At 42.4% G+C, this 16,625-nt stretch overlaps 1 protein-coding gene across 1 annotated transcript in view; it reads left to right on the plus strand.

Annotated features, from left to right (window-relative positions):
• KLHL3 (kelch like family member 3) overlaps positions 1–16,625 on the plus strand; it is a 95,196-nt gene that overhangs the window by 48,715 nt on the left and 29,856 nt on the right. Inside the window, exons 6-7 of the mRNA XM_040975588.1 lie at positions 5,304–5,413; positions 15,735–15,851. Coding sequence (XP_040831522.1) covers positions 5,304–5,413; positions 15,735–15,851 — 227 coding nt within the window. The remainder of the gene's footprint in view (positions 1–5,303; positions 5,414–15,734; positions 15,852–16,625) is intronic.

Consider the following 16,625-nt stretch of genomic DNA (forward strand, 5'->3'; position numbering starts at 1 on the left):
AGTGGAGAGACTGTGGACCTTGAAAGCAAATATTGATTTAAGAAAGCTTGCCTCTGCCATTCAAAAATAGGACAAAAAATGGCAGGAGAGAAGAGATTGAAGGCAGTTCTGTTGGACTTTTTTCCTTGGTCTAAATGATTTGCTTCTGCTTGTCTGTCCACCTATGTCAGTTGGTCTCTCCTTCATCAGTTCGGAGGCACACACACCTGTTCCCTGGTCATGCTGGCCCTTAGGCTTGGGGGACTGCTTTCATCTCTGCTGGTCAAAGAAGTCACCAGTGGGTTACTAGTTACGTTTGTTCTGGACTTCTAGGTTAGATGAACCAGATCAAAGGCTTAGATTTATTCCATTGGCTTGGGAAGTTGCCTGAGTCCAAAGCAGTCCTGAAGAATGGACAGGTAAGGGTGATGATATTTTTAGAGTTACTTACTTGTAGATGTTGTGCTGGACACTGAGTATTCAGCTTCAAACAAAACAGACTTGGTCCCTTCCCTCATGCAGCTCTCAGTCCCAGAAAGACAGAAAGACCCTCCTGGATAAACCAGAGTAAGTAGGGCCATGACCATAGTTATTTCCTGTTTTAGGACCTCAAAGAATATCATTTCATGTGATTTGGTGGACAGGGGCATTAAAGGAAGGTCTTAATTCAGGGGTTAGGTCTGTATGTGCATATACACTTATATATATACATATATCTGTATGTGTATGCACATCCTTTAGGTTCTCATTATATCTGTCTCTGTGCATGTAGAGAGATTCTTAGGATTTCTGAGATTTTATCTCAATGGCTTCTCAGGAATGCTTTTTATTATTTTTGGAGCTTACACACATATAATAATATTTGTTGCTATTATCAGATAGTCTTATTTTCAAAGCCTGGCTCTAACCTTATTAGGATACACCCCACTTCCGCTAGGGGTCCCTGATCCCCACAACTGGGAGGAGCTGAGACCACCTGCCCAGTCTTCCATACACACACACAGTACATCTGGGGTCTCCAAACCCCCCCCCCCCCCCGCCCCATGCCTCTTGGAAGAACTGAGAGGCAGGCTAGGAACAGGAACCAGGGAGAAGCTAGGGTTTGCCTGGAAGATACTACCCACCAGGTCCCGCCCCCTCACCACCAGGCAAATGACACAAGCAAATGAATTAGAATTCCAGGACTCTGCTTCATCTATGAAATGGGTGTGTTGGGACTTTAGTGAGGCTTTGGAGGATTAAGAAACACAATGTATGACAACTGCCTGGCACAGTGTTAATCTTTACAATGCTTGCTTCCTTGTAAAGACTTGGTTATGCCCCCAGAGTAAGCCATTTCCTGGGAATATGGCCCCTAATTTTTCTCATTCTTTCCACATTGGGAAAATATGGGTGTGTTGCTTGGTGGGGAAAGAACTGGAAGTTACATGGTGCCTCTCCCTCCTTTCCATAATTTCTCATCCAAATGGACAGGAAAATACCCATTGTGTTACATTAATCAGAACTTGGAACTTACATAGTATTTGTTGCTTACAGTAAAGCCCAGTTAATGAGGACTCTTAAACAGAACCCCTAGTTAATCAACTGATTTTTCTCTCTTTCAACTCCTCTATAAGGCAAAATATGCAGAGAGATTAGAGAAGTTGGAGTTTATTAGTAGAGAGCTGTGTTTCAAGAGGCTATCCCCTGTCAAGGATACTGTGCCTCTGTATGTGCCTCCCCCCTAAGATGTAGCCTTGTCTGTCTGTTCATCGCATCCTCTTGAGCCTGGCCCAGTTCCACTTGTGTAGTGAAAACTCAGCAAGCCTTTATTAAATAAATGAAGACAATGTGGGCCCTAGCTAGACATCACTATTGCTGTTCGCTACACATGCCCTGTGTTTACTGACTTCTTTGCTTTTGTTTATGATTGAAGTGCTTTTTCCCAGTTCCTTGTGAACTTTGGGTTGGAGTATTGTTTTTAAAGTTCTGTTTTGTTTATTTGAAAGATGGAATGATAGGGAGAATCAGAAAGAAAGACATCTTCCATCTGCTGATTTACTCTCCAGAAGACTGAATCTACCAGGGCTGGACCAGGCCGAGACAGGAGCCTGGAATTCCATCCAGGTTTCCCACGTGGGTACCGTGGGGGGTCCAAGTATCTGTGCTATCTTTCACTGCTTTTCCAGGTGAGCTAGAAAGGAAGACTAGAACTGGTACTCTGATATATGGGATGCCAGCATTGTACCCAGCATCTAAACCTAGTGTATGACAACACAGACCCTCGATTGGAGTTGTTGATGACTTCTCTGACCTCTTTTGTGAGTTAATGAGTTCCTTATAGGCATCAGCTCTGTCATCCTCATTTTTGAAGAAGTCTTGCACTTGGTATGTCATGTGTTAACTATTATGTAGCACTTGCAATAGTTTTAGTGCTTGCAGATTATGAATATTTACTTGTTTAATGCCTGTAACACCTTCCTTACATATTAGTACTATCATTTGTCCCATAGATGAGAAAACTGAAGCCTTAAGAACCTGAATAACTTGGGTTACTGTGAAGTTTTTTTGAATTCACTGACATTCAGCTGTCTCTGTAAAACACTGGAGATCCGGTCTTTCCAATGGACAGCTTGATGCTGTGGAGAGGCTTCTCGGTTGGCGAGCAGTGTTGCCCCAGGAAATGGTCTTGGCAAAGCAGGCACATGAACTGACAATTCCATCCTTCATTTCTAGAGTTTTTTCCTAGACTTTGAAAGTTGCAGTCTGCATGATCTTTGAGTTGAGAGAGTTGTAGTCTGAAGATCTCAGTCAAGTGTTATAGTTCCATTTTGCAAATGAGGAAGCAAAGTCTGGGCGGAACTGATTGTGGGAGGAGAACTTATGTCTGTCTGTCTCAAGGTTTATTTATTTTATTTGGAAAGCAGAGACAGGTGCACACACACACACACACACACACACACACACACACACACACATTTCCTTCTGATGATTCACTCCCCAAATGGTACAATGATACAATGATCAGGGCCAGGCATTCCATACTGCATTTTCTGCTGCTTGACTTTTCAAAAATCTAAGCCCCATCTAGTTTTAGTTTTTTGAGTTATAAGGCAAAATTTTTTTCACAATACAATTTTTTTTCTTGTCTCTTTTTCCTTCTCTAAATGTCAATTTTTGTCAAAGTTAAACATGGAAAGTCCAGAGATGGCCCTGTATCACAGATGTTAGGGCTGGGGTTGCTGGACTCCTTTGAGAGCCTTTTGTCATGTGACAAAAGTGGCTTCTCATTCCGCTGCCTCCCCGACACTCACTTCCCTTCATAAAGAATCTTCTAACTTTGTCTTGTTACACAGAAGAGCTGATGGGTGTCAAGGTGACGAGCTTTAATGGTGATAATGGTGGGGAGATGGGAGAGGAGAGCCCTCTTGTCCAGTGAAAAATGGAAAAGATCATTTATAACTTGATTTTTTTATTAAGTCAAATTTTCTAAAAAAAGGAAAGTAAAATCTGAATATTTCAGGAATCTGGGTAGAGGTGGGAATTTATTTGAGAATTCTTTGTGTCAAATTATTTCAATAGAAAAAAACAACTATATTTTTTTACAAGAAATGATTGATATCGCAATTTAAAAAAAATTGGTTCAAAGTGTAAAAGGACTTACATGCTGGACCTCTGCAGCCTTGATATATTGTCAGCATCCCAGGCACAGGGGGTGTCCCAGAGTCTTACAGAGGAGGCCAGCAGGCAAAGGAAGGGTAGTTCTCGGTGGGTGGTATAGTTCTTATCGCTACCCAGCAGGCTACCAGGCCACTAAGATAGGAAGAGAGGAGGCAAGAGGGCAAGAGGCACTGATGCTCCTGGAATGTTGGTGGGAGATTGTGAGAAAATGGAGAAAAGAGTAAGATCTGTGGCATGAAGACAAGCACTGTGTTCCCTGAAGCACGCTGAGCTGGGAAGCGTCAGTTCTTGGACAGATTCACCTGGAGGAATTTACAGAATGCTTTCACAGATCCTTTCCTGACAGCACCAGCTGTGGTGTTATCCCCACTGTGCAGAATAGGGTAGTGAGGTCCAGGTGGTGATGCCATTGGCCCTAGGTCCCAATTCATACTTGGCAGAGCTGGGATTTTAACCCAGGCTCCTTCTTTCTTTTTTCTTTTTAAATTTATTTTATTTTAAAATATAATTTATGTGAAAGAGTTACAGTGAGGCAGAGACACACAGGGGAGGAGGTGAGAGAGAGAGAGAATATCTTCTATTCTCTGGTTCATTCCCCAAATGACCACAATTGCCAGAGTTTGGCCAGGCAGAAGCCAAGAAGCAGGAACTTCATCTTGGTTTCCTCTCTGGGTGGCTAAGGCTCAAGAACTTGGAACATCTGCTCTTTTTCCAAGCACATTAAAAGGGAGCCTGATGGGAAGTGGTATAGCTGGGACTCCACCAGCGCTTTTCTGGATTGCTGGCTTTATAAGTACACGGGTAACCTACTATACTGGCCTCAGGAGTCCTTCTTTCTAGGCGGACATTCGGTTACTAATAATGCTGTGTAATAGCATGATGACGGCCTGGGCAAATGTCAGGACAGACATTGTCCCTGACACTTTCTCTGTGTAAACCCCAAACCTGTACATTTTGTCTTGTTCCATCTCCAAATTTCCATTTCACAGCTTCTCAGGCTGGCAGGTGAAGGGGCTGACCTAGCAGCATCGCTTTTGCATAGGAGCTGAGTTGGGCCTTCTTCTGAACCAGAGACTAATTATAATTGGCCTTGCTTTGGGCAAGAGAGGATGATTGTGCCTTCTGACCTTCAATGCAGAGTTTCCACAAGAACCCCCAGAGAACTGAGTGCCACCACAATACTAACCCACATTTATGTGTCTGAGCTGCAGGGGCCACTGACTGCCAACTCTACCAGCCTGCACCTTGAGGGGAAATGAATTCAATTAAGTAGGCAGGTCCCAGTGAGGCTTTCTGCAGTACCATTGTTACTGTTGTGGAGAATAGAAAAATTAAAACCTCAGCTCTCTCTGTCCCACTTCTATCTGCGTTAGTGTTCTGGACAGAGGATCAAACAGGGCCACGTGTGCCTTCACTACTGAATTAAAAGAATAGTTCCCCTTCAGCCAGGATGCCTCTAAGTTTCTGTTTTTCTTCCTCTTTGGCTGTCTGTCCCTTATTCTTGTGTCCTCCACCTCCCTGCACGCCACTGTCATCTACCTCACACTCAACAGCTCCTGCCCCAACCCTGCAAATGGACATGGCAACTTATTGGTTGACGGAAGGGCAGGAGGATGTTGTAACTTTGCTTCTGTAACTTCTCCATTTTTTGTTGTTTGGAACAGAGCAGCACTTTCCAGAGGTGATGCTGGGGGAAGAATTTCTCAGCCTAAGTCTGGACCAGGTGTGCAGCTTGATATCCAGCGACAAGCTGACCGTGTCTTCGGAAGAGAAGGTACGGCATGGCCCTTTGGTGAGATAGGAGCCTCACTTGTGAGATGGGATCCTTGTGTTTTAGTGTGATCATTCTCAGAGAAAAAAAGGTGGTTTTTTTGAAAAAAAAATCTATTTAAATCAGGAAACAAAATAAGCCAACAGCAATGACAAGAGCAATAAGACTTTTTGGCCCAGGACCCGCACATTTTGGATCCTTAAGAGAAGAAATGGCAGTGATGATGATGACAACAAAGTCACATGTATTTGCTGAACATTTGCTAAATACTCAGCCCTCACTGCTGCCCTTTGAAGCAAGCATTGCTGTCATCCCTTGTTACAGAAAAGGAAAACTGTTCAGATTCCGCTCTGACCAGGAAGAAGTCCTTTCCTCTTGGAGATGTAGTTCCCACAGCGAAAACAGTATGAGCTTTGGTGTCAGCCAGCTGGGTCTAAATCTCAGCTCTGGTATTTGTATATGCGTTGTGTGACCCTGAGGGAGATCTTTGCCTCTCCTCTGTTTCTCCATTGTTAAAGTGAAAATGATAGCACAGGGCGTTTGTGGGGACTCCTGGGGGTGATATGCCTTGTTAAAAGTCTGTACCTGGAATTGGTCCACCCTCCTCTGTATTCCAGGATGACACTTTGTTTTCCCTTTTGGTAGAGTTAATGCTGTACCCATTTTGCCTTCCAAACTGAACCCAAGTTGCCTAGTTCCGGGCTGCTACATCTAGCTCATCTCTGCATCCTCTGAGGTGCTCTGTAAGTGCTTCTTGACGTGTCTTAGTGCACTCGTTAACATCAAGCTTGAGACTAATTCTTGAGGAAATATTAGGTTAAAAAAATACTTGAAAAGGTTTTTATTACATTAGAGATGAAATTATGTCCAATTGGACGTGCCCCCAGGATGGAATAAGACTTTCAAGCCTCAACCTGGCATCCTGGAAAAGCTCAATCAAGAAAAGAGTAGCTGTTTGTTAGATTTGTGGGCACTGAGACTTCTGCTGGGTTCCCGAGGTGACGATTGGCCCGGCAATCTGGATTCACTCAGGCTCAGAGAAGCCTCTGCTTCCATGACCTCTGGTCATGCAAAGCCAAGAGTGCTGCTGGCCAGGCCACCTGCCCCACCAGCCATTATCTCAGAAAACAAGTGGATGCCCTTGCTTCTTGCCAGTGCCATTCACTGTCTTCTCTGATTTTACTAACAAATTAGCACAATTGGAAGGAATGAATCAGTTCATTGCTGTGTGAATGCTGAAGCAGTTTGGGGGACTACCTGCTCATGTTTGTCAGATAGTTTGAGAAAAATGAAAACCACCATATAAACAGCAGGATCTGGATCAATGTTGGGGTATTTGGATTGAAGGGAAAATCCTACTACCATGACTTCATGCTGGCCCATTCTTCAAGTGAGGGCTTCATCTGTGCTTGCTGTGTAAAGGAAGGACTGGAGGTGGGGACAGGGAGCATGTGTGTTAATAGGAAGGGACATGACAGTGTCCTGCACACTGCCTGAGCTTTGGAGTCCAGCATACCTGATTGTATAATGTTGAGATGTCATTGGTTTATTTGAAATCTGTTTCCTTAAATTTAAAATGAGATTCTAAGAGTACCTCCTTTGTAGACTTTTCTTGAAGATTAGACAAAGTGTATGTAAAATGCCAGGAACCCTGTTTGGCTGGTCCTTAGTAAATGGTAAGTGTGTATAATTGCTGTACTCCTCAGAACTATTCATGGTATTGATCATTGGTGTTATTGATTATTCATAGTAATTTTGCCACTGATTATGGTCAAATATATTTTTGAGTTAATTGCAAGTCTCCAGAAACTAAGAAACATGACTTTAAATGTACAGACGTAAAAATCTGTCTAGGGTAGCTCTCAGTAATTCACATGCTTGCTTATGAACTGTCCGTTCTGTATAACAAACATTTGGGGGCATGGTTAGGTACTTACTTCACATGAATGCAGAATGATCTGCATTTTTTGTTGGTTCTTAGGATTTACGTGTAATTGATGAATAATTTTTTGTTTTAGAATTATGTGATACTTTTTAAACAGTATAATCCTGATCTTGACTTCTCAGTGCCTTTAGGATTGGCTATGTGATTTTCAGGCTTATCAAAGGATAACAGGATGTAGTGTATTTTTCTTGTTGGCTAAACTTGTGTCTTTATTTCCACTTACTAAATCAAGTGTTGCTGGTAGTTGTGTATCTGAAAGTCTCTGACAGTTGCATATTTGTCGTTTACATGCCAGCAATTCAGGCTTTGAAAATTCAATGTCTGTTACAGATTTGTTCATTTCTCCTCCTTTAATTATATTGCATTTGATAAGCAATCTCTTACATGCACAATACCTTTGTTGTCACTGTTGTTTCATAGAAGGATTTAAAAAACATATTTCAGGTAATGTTAGAGTGCTAAGTTGAAATCCAATCACATTTAATGTTAACATTTGCAGAAAATTCAACCAAGTTGATAGTCATAACCTGTGTTCAGCTAAAATTATACGTTTGTGTTAGCTGACTTCTCTGTCTGAAGTCAACAGGTTTCTTTGGGCATACATAATATAACCAGATTTCCAAGATTAAAATTAAAACCTGCATCTTAACACAAGGGAAATGTGGTGTTAACAGTAAATGTAAGTACCAGTGACTGGGCGCTGATAATTTGTTTCATGGGAGTTAATCTGCAATCAGTGCTTGAATTCCGACTCTCACTTCAACAGGTTGAATTGCCTTGGGCAGGTTATTTCTTTCCCACTAGAATGTATGCACCATATTGTAATGGATTTGTTCATTACATTCTGATTGTCATTGCAGTAGTGGCGAAAAGTTTATAGGAGACATGGGAAAAATATTTGTTGTATGACTGGATGAAAAAATCTCTCTGTGTCAGATATGGGCTTTAAGGGTGGGGACTGGTGACTAATGCCTGTGAACCATTTTGGCTTCTTCATCCTTCATTCAACTCCCTGCTTTGAATTTCTTCTTGTTTAAAGCAAATAGGTATTCCCCTCTTGTTTTTAGTGCAGTTAAAATTCTATTTATTTATTTGTAATTCGTTATTTGTATCAGTTTGAAAACGTGAGGGAATTCTGCTTCCAAGGCAGCTGTGTTGATCGCAGGCACTTCTCCACCCCGTGTCAATCTCCAGTCATTCCTAGGGTTAGTACCACTGCAGTCATCTGTCACCTTGAAGGCATTTCTGTCAAATCGCTGGACTTCAGGCCTCTTCCATATTCGTCGAGTCACAGCGAAAACTTTTTTTAAAAAGATGTATTAATTTTTATTGCAAAGTCAGATATATAAAGAGGAGGAGAGACAGAGAGGAAGATCTTCTGTCTGATGATTCACTCCCTAAGCGACCTGCAATGGCAGGTGTTGCGCCGATCCAAAGCCAGGAGCCAGGAACTTCTTTCCAGGTCTCCCACACGGTGCAGGGTCCCAAAGCTTTGGGCCATCCTTGACTGCTTTCCCACCATAAGCAGGGAGCTGGATGGGAAGTGGAGCTGCTAGGATTAGAACTGGCACCCATATGGGATCCTGGCACATGCACGGCGATGAATTTAGTCACTAGGCCACAGTGTTGGGCCCAAGTGAAAAATTTTTTATTGACTATGAGCAATCCTAGGAAGCTGAAAAAGGGTTTCCAGGTTAGAGACGTAACTGCTTTAAGTTTCATCTCATTTTTGTTTACCTAAAGTCTCTGTAGGAAGAGAACCATTTACCCATCATTCATGCATCTGTTTATTTACTCATCTCTCAAGAGACATTTATTGAGTACCTTCTATGTAACAAATAATGTGCAATGTTGGTGAACAGATAAACACAGAATCCCTGCCTTGGTGGGACGTAGAATCACTGGGGTGGAGGAGGTCTTATCAAATGTGTGCACAGATAAATACATAGCAACCAACTGTGAAGTGCAGTGTGAAGGCAATGTCCAGGATGCTATGAAAGTGCAAACTGGAAGGTCATGGTTGTAGGCCCTGCCCTCTCGTCAATTAGTTGTGCAATGCAAGGCACACTCCTTTGTCACTGCCTCAGTTTCCCCCTTTATAAGAAACTGCCTGTTTCACAGGACCTGAAAGAAGCAACCCCAAGAAACAGCTAAACAGAGTTATTTAAAGCCTGAGGGCAATGGCACTGTCAGAGGACTGCAGCTGGCCGGGTCTCTGGAGTCTGGGGCGTCTTTATCGTCTTTATCGTGACCCAGCTTGTGGTGAGGTGGTCATTGTTTAACTGCCCCCATCGTCCAAAAAACCTCCTGAAAGTTAACATTTTCCATCAAGGCTAATTTCAAGGTATCCATGTTTGCCACTAGGTACTGAGTCAGGAAGGTACAGTGAGCAGAACAGCCCAGCCACTGCTCCGGGTTGTGTGTGGTGTTGAGGAGGGGGCATGATGAACACAGCTTTTGCCAACAAAAAGGAAAAGTATGCATCCGACACATTCTTGTATCTAGAAGATCTAGAAGCGCTGTCTTCCTGATTTAAACATGGCAGACTCAAAATGCTTATTGCTTCAGGACTAGGAAAATAGTGGGGTACCCCCACCCAGTTTACCACCCATGGGGGCATGGGGACGGTATTTAGGATTATGAATTTAAGAACTTATATTCCAACTTAATGTCTGCTCGATGTTCAGCAAATAATGCCTCTGAGATGTAATATGTTCAAACTTGGGTTTTTGTCATTAGAGGTGAGTTCACATCTGAGATCTGTTACTTTCCATCAATGTGACCTTGGTCAACTTGCTAACCTGGAGGCTATTCCCTCATCTGTAAAATATGAACAATGACACCTCCTCAGAGCTTTCTTGTTGGATTAAATAAGGTCATGTATACAAAATGCCTAGCTTTGAACTTGTTATTGAAAGTTAGTCTTTGAAATCCTGAGTCACAGATCAAGTACACAGGTGTTAAGGACCTAGTTGATTTCCTGATGTTGTCAAAATTAGCAGCTTTCCTCTGCCACCTGCACTCCTGTGCTGTAGCCAGTTGCTTTTCAGTGGATCTCTTTCCTTGCCAAATCACTGTCCTGACTTTTTCACTTGAGTCTTTCCAATTCTTAGTATTCAAAACATGTTTTGAAAGCAGGGGAGGTGCCCCAGGATGCCCTATTTTCCCTGATTCTGCCTGTTGGTTGCCTTTCTAACCAGAGGGCTGGATTAGAAGGAGCGGGTGCATCTACCATCCCCTGGCCAAGGATTGTGCTTGTGTCTGAAGGATTGGTGACCTAAGAACTGTGACATGTCGTTTTTGATCACTCCTTTCTGCATAGCAACCTTGTAGTATCCAAGAAATTGGTTCTGGAACATGAATCAATGAGGAAATGATACTGCTTCTTTGTTTAAAACTGAAACTCCAAGTATGCCCTGCGGCAGCTGATGATTTCATTCTGTATCACTTGCCACAGGGTTAAAGCACTGGGGTCCTTGTTTACATATTTACAGAGCAGAGTTGACAAATTTTTTGTACAAAGGTCCAGACAGGAGATAATGTAGACTTTGAGTGTTATTTTCCTAGTTCTCCTATGGTAGCATGGAAGCTGCTACAGGGAACACATAAACAAAAGCAGGCATCCGGCTGGATTTGGCCTGTGCACTGTAGTTTGCTACCCCCGCCAGTAGACATGCAAGAGACAGCCAAGAAGATGGAGTCAGAGCATGAGCATTGGAGTTAGATGCTCAGAAGTCAGCTTTGCTTCTTATTAGCTCTGAGACTTGGGCAGGGCACTTAATAAAAGGGATCACAGTGTCGACTCATTGTGTTGTCAAGATAATTTAGGGAGATGATGTTTATGAAGAGTTGCTTGATGGAAGGGGCTGTTGGGAGGGATTTTAGGTGCAATAGAGGCTAAATCCAGTTGGACGTTTATTTGCTTATTTTTCAAGCATGAAGTCTAAATAAAATAAAATACACAGCCTTCTCCCTGCTGAGAAGGTCACTGTTGTTGCTGTGCTATGGCTTTCACAGCTGAGTCGGTAAACAGTGCAACTAAGCGGAACCAGTTAGACAAGTCAAGCCAAAAATAAAGATAAGGTTAAATATCGACTTTGGGTAAACTCAGCCTGCTTCTTAGCTTTTATAGCGAAGATAGAGCTGGTTGATGGGAAAGAACATGAATGAGCAATTCTACCTATTGAAGGATTTAGAATTCATTCTTCAGCAACGCTTTGCTCAGTGAACCACTTTGCGTTGTGCTAGGCAGCATGGGAGGAAGGAGGTGCAGAGACAGAGCAGATATGTGTCTCACTGTGAAAACTCACAAGCTAGCAAATGCAAGTAGGCAGAAGTGTGGATTACCACATGCAAGACACAATGGGGCTGTGCCTGCCTACCACCTAAGCCAGCAAAGCCAGACATCTGTATCGGCCTTTGACTGCCTTGCTTGCCAAGATTCCAGCCCTCTCTTCACCAGCCTGGGCAGGTTCCATCCAACTCCTTACAGGCTTCTGAACTCATTTGTCCATTCATTTAGAAAGTATTTGAGTATCTCAGATGTGCCAGCAAGTAAGACAAGGCCCCAATTCTCATGGACCTTGAGGGCAAAATAATGCTGTGAGAGTGAGGGGCATATCTTTTTTTGTTGTTTTAAGATTTATGAATTTATTTGAAAGGCAAAGTTAGAGGAGGTGGGAGAGAGAGAGAGATTTCCCGTTCACTAGTACCTTCCCCAAATGGTCACAACAGCCAGAGTTGGGCCGGTTTAAAGCCAGAACAGGTATTACTTCCGGGCTCCCACACAGAAGTGCTGCTTTCCTAGGCACATATTCAGGAAGCTGCGTCAGAAGTGAAGCAGCAGGTACTTGAATCACTTCCATACAAGATGCTGACATCACAGGTGACAGCCTTACCCTTCGTGCCGCAGCACTGACTCCCTCTTGGTACGGTAACTGCTCTGTCAAACACCTCCCCCATCCTTAGAGATTTAATCTTTCATTTTGCTGTACCATTGAACAGTAAATTGTAGACATTTTGTCCTTAAGTATTTTAGTATATGCCTCCTAAGAACAAGAAATTCTTTCCTGTGCTCGCTTTGGCAGCACATATACTAAGAAATTCTTTTCTAGCCATAAAGCCATCATCATGCAAAAATAATGTACAGATATGGCAGTACTGTCTTATACATATTGAGGACTCAGGTTTTCCCAATAGTTCCCCCAAATCCTTTATAATGGCTTCTTTCTAAGCCGTAACCAAGTGATTCAAGCGTTGCACTTTGTTGTCCTGTCTGTGAATCTCCTTAATCCAGAACTGTTGAACTATCTCTCTGATTCTTTTTTCCTTTTAATCTTTCATAATGCTAGCAGATTCAAAGAATCCAGGCCAACTCTCATAGAGTGTCCCTAACACAGAGTTGCCTTATTATTTCCTCACTGGAAATAATCTAGGAATGATCCTGTAAGTGGGAAATGCTGTGTCATTCCCATTGCATCACTGTCAGGAATGTGGTGTAAGCTTGTTCTGTTATTGGTGGTTTCAGGTTTGACCCCTTGTGTAAGGAGCCATCTGTGTAGATTACCTGGAAGCTCTGGGATGGTGCCTTGAGAACTGTGATGTTTTCTTCCCCAGCTACTTTTAGTTGTAGTCTCCATTGGTGATTCTTGCTGAATAACTTATTGCATTTGTAATTGTAAATTGATGCTTTTAAAATTCTGTCATTCTTTCTACATTTATTTTATTTTTAGTTGTTTAAAAAGATTTTTTAAAAATATTTTTTTTATTGGAAAGTCAAATATACAGAGAGAAGGCAAAGATATACAGAGACAAAGATCTTCCATTGCTCGTTCAATCCCCAGATGGACGCAATGGCCAGAGCTGAGCCAATCTGAAGCCAGGAGCTGCTTCCAGGTCTCCCATGCGAATGCAGAGTCCCAAAGCTTTGGGCCAACATTGACTGCTTTTTTAGGCCACAAGCAGGGAGCTGGAAGGGGAAATGGAGCAGCTGGGATATGAACTGGCACTGATATGGGATCCCTGTACATGCAAGGCGAGGACTTTAACCACTAGGCTTCCAGGCCAGGTCCCAAAAGATTTTTTATTTACTGAATTATTTATAAGGCAAAGTGACAGAAACAGAGAAAGGGAGAGACAGAGAGAAAGGTTCTGTCCCTAAAAGCCTGTTAACAGTCACGGTTGGACCAAGCTGAAGCCAGGAACCAGGAACTCTATTGGGATCTCCCAAAGCAGACAGCAGGAACCAAAGTACTTCATCCATTATCTGCTTCCTCCAAGGCATATTAGCAGGAATCTTGTTCCGAAGCAGAGGTGGGGGACTCAATTACATGCATTCTGATTTGGGATATTGTGATATGGACACCTCTGTTGGCAACTTATTCTGCCTACCATCTATTAACTAGCTGAATTTTTTTTTTAAATAAAGCAGATCCCTTCATGCAATGTTTAGAGTCTTTCTGTCGACCCATGGATTTTCTTTTTACTTTTATTATCATGCATTTCTACCTTTAAAAAAAAAAACAACTAAGAATTCTTGGGCCCGGTGAGGTAGCATAGCAGCTAATGTCCTCGCCGTGTATGCACTAGGATCCCACATAGGCATTGGTTCTAATCCCGGCAGCCCCACTTCCCATCCAGCTCCCTGCTGTGGCCTGGGAAAGCAGTCAAGGACGGCCCAAAGCCTTGAGACCTTGTACCCATGTGGGACACCTGGAAGTGGATTTGGGCTCCTGACTTTAGATCAGCACAGCTCTGGCTGTTGCATTCACTTGGGGAATGAATCATCAGACAGAAGATCTTCCTCTCTGTCTCTCCTCCCATCTGTACATCTGACTTTTCAATAAAAATAAATCTTTAAAAAAAAATAAAGAATACTTTATATTGATATCTGGTTTACATGTAGTAGAAAGTACAGATATTAAGCGTTAGTTGATGTTGACAGATGTGTACGTCATATGTCGTGCTAACCCTATCAAGAACATGTCTATTTCAAACAAGAAGTTTCCTTTGGACCATTGCTAGTCATTCCCAGAATGTGGATTGTCTCAATATGAGAACACTCAAAACGCTTGTGAGAAGATGGAACTAAAGTATGAGTTTATTTTTGTGTGAAAACAATTTTGAAATCCATGTATAGTTTTTTCATATTCTGCATTTCTGTGTATTATTAAAAGTTTTTGCACCAAAATAAATTCATATTCATAATCTTGTTATTTTCTGGACTTTTTGAAGTACCTATGAATGGGCCGTGAAGGCCCCATCCAGTTGACTGTGTGTCTTTTTGACATATCCTCCTTAATCTGTGAGTACTTTGATGCTTTTTGGTACAACAAACTTTTGTTTTACTCTTTTTAAACTGGAAATATCTTTTCAAAGTGAAAATATGCTGTCTTCGTGACTTCTCCACTAGTGGGTTTCATCCCCTTGGCTTTGTGCCTTAGCAGCAGTGCCAACAGCAAACATCTCAGAGCACATATTGCTGCATGCCCCAGTCAGTGTTCTTGTTCGACTCTAGCTCCAGAAGTGGTGTTTCTAGAGTATGCACAGTCAAATTTTTATTGATATTACCAAACAGCACTTTCTCCCCTCTTAAGAAGGTATACTGATTAAGTTGCCACGAACATTGCCTCACAGCCTCACGGACATAATCTGTATTATACTGTGGCAGAGTTTGAACTTAGACTTATCCTTGAGCTAGGCTGACATCCAAACCATAGCTCCTCCTTTGAGTTCTAAGCCCTCCAGTTTTTATTTTACATAGAAGTGAAGTCTCTCTTTAAAAGAGAGGTTAAATCCAAGGAGAGATTTTTGCACTTCTTTGTTATTCAGTCTTACATTCGCCGTCAGAGCCAGTTTTGGGCAGAGAACGTTCTTGCTGTTTTTATTCGGCGTTAACTGTCTTGGGGACAGATGAGGAAAAGGGGTTGGAGGAGAGAATGACATTGTCCCCAGGGCTTCTGATCTTCTCGAGCAGTCCTTGCAAATTTGGTTCAGTTATTGCTCTGCATTCTACTCGTAAATAACTATTGGGTCTGATCTTTATTTTAGAACCAACCATGGCTGTACATTGGGGATAACACACATTTATTTCAATGTGTATGTTTGTGCGTGAGAGAGAGAGAGAGAGAGAGAGAGAGAGAGAAAGGCAGGCAGCTTCCAAGACCAGCTAATAAATCCAGGTTTCTGCTTTTGTTTCATTTTAACTATTGAATCTTAGGTTAAATGCCTTTTTGGATCATGGTTTTTTTTTTCCTTTTACAGATTGAGGTTGTATCTGTGAGAGGTTTTTTCCTTTGTAAAGGTTTTTTCCTTTTATAGATACAGGTTGTTTGAAAACTTTTGTCTCTGTGAAGTTACCTGTGTTGTTTTTCTTCACAGGTGTTTGAGGCTGTGATTTCGTGGATCAATTATGAAAAAGAGACTCGTTTAGAGCACATGGCCAAGCTGATGGAGCATGTACGACTGCCTCTCTTACCGAGGGATTATCTGGTCCAGGTGGGTGCTTTCCCATTGACTCAGGCCTCTAGGAATAGCAGAGGGCAACCCTGGTTTTATGAAGTGATTGAGGGTTAATTTTTTAAGATTTTTGTGATGTGATCTATATTTATATCTTTTTCTGTAGAGAGATATTGAGAGACCATGAGTTCTGGTCCTGGAACTCAATGTGAATCTCCCCTGTGGGTAGCAGGACCCCAATTGCTTAAACCATCCCCACCGTCCCCTAGGGTATGTATTGGTGGGAAACTGGAGTTGAGATTGGAGCTGGAACTTGAACCCAGGTATTCCAGTATGAAATGTGGACATCTGAACTACTGTGCCAAATGCCTCTCACCCCCTGAGGATTTGGGTGGGTTTTCTGTATGGGTTAAAGGTACCAGCTCACTGGATAAAGTATGGGATGTGGCACAGGAAGGTTTTAAGAGCCTAGATTTGACAATAAGATACTTAGGCCTCAAGCCCTGCTCTGACTGAGTGGTTTTGAGGGTTTTTTTTTTTCAAAGATATATTTTATGTTTATGTGAATGTCATATTTTACACAGAAAGAGAGACACAGAGAGAGGCCTTCCATCTACTGGTTCACTATCCAAATGGCAAAAATGGCTACAACAGCTGGAGCTAAGCCAGTCTTAAGCCATGAGCCAAGAAATTCTTCTGAGTCTTCCATATGGATGCATGGGCCCAAGAACCTAAGACATCCTCTGATGCTTTCCCAGGCCATAAGTAGGGAGCTGGATTCAAAGTAAAGCAGCTGGGCCACAAATGTGAGCT

This window comes from Ochotona curzoniae, unplaced genomic scaffold (assembly GCF_017591425.1).
Source record: "Ochotona curzoniae isolate NIBS_2020 unplaced genomic scaffold, NIBS_Ocur_1.0 contig_1, whole genome shotgun sequence".
Classification (NCBI taxonomy): domain Eukaryota; kingdom Metazoa; phylum Chordata; class Mammalia; order Lagomorpha; family Ochotonidae; genus Ochotona; species Ochotona curzoniae.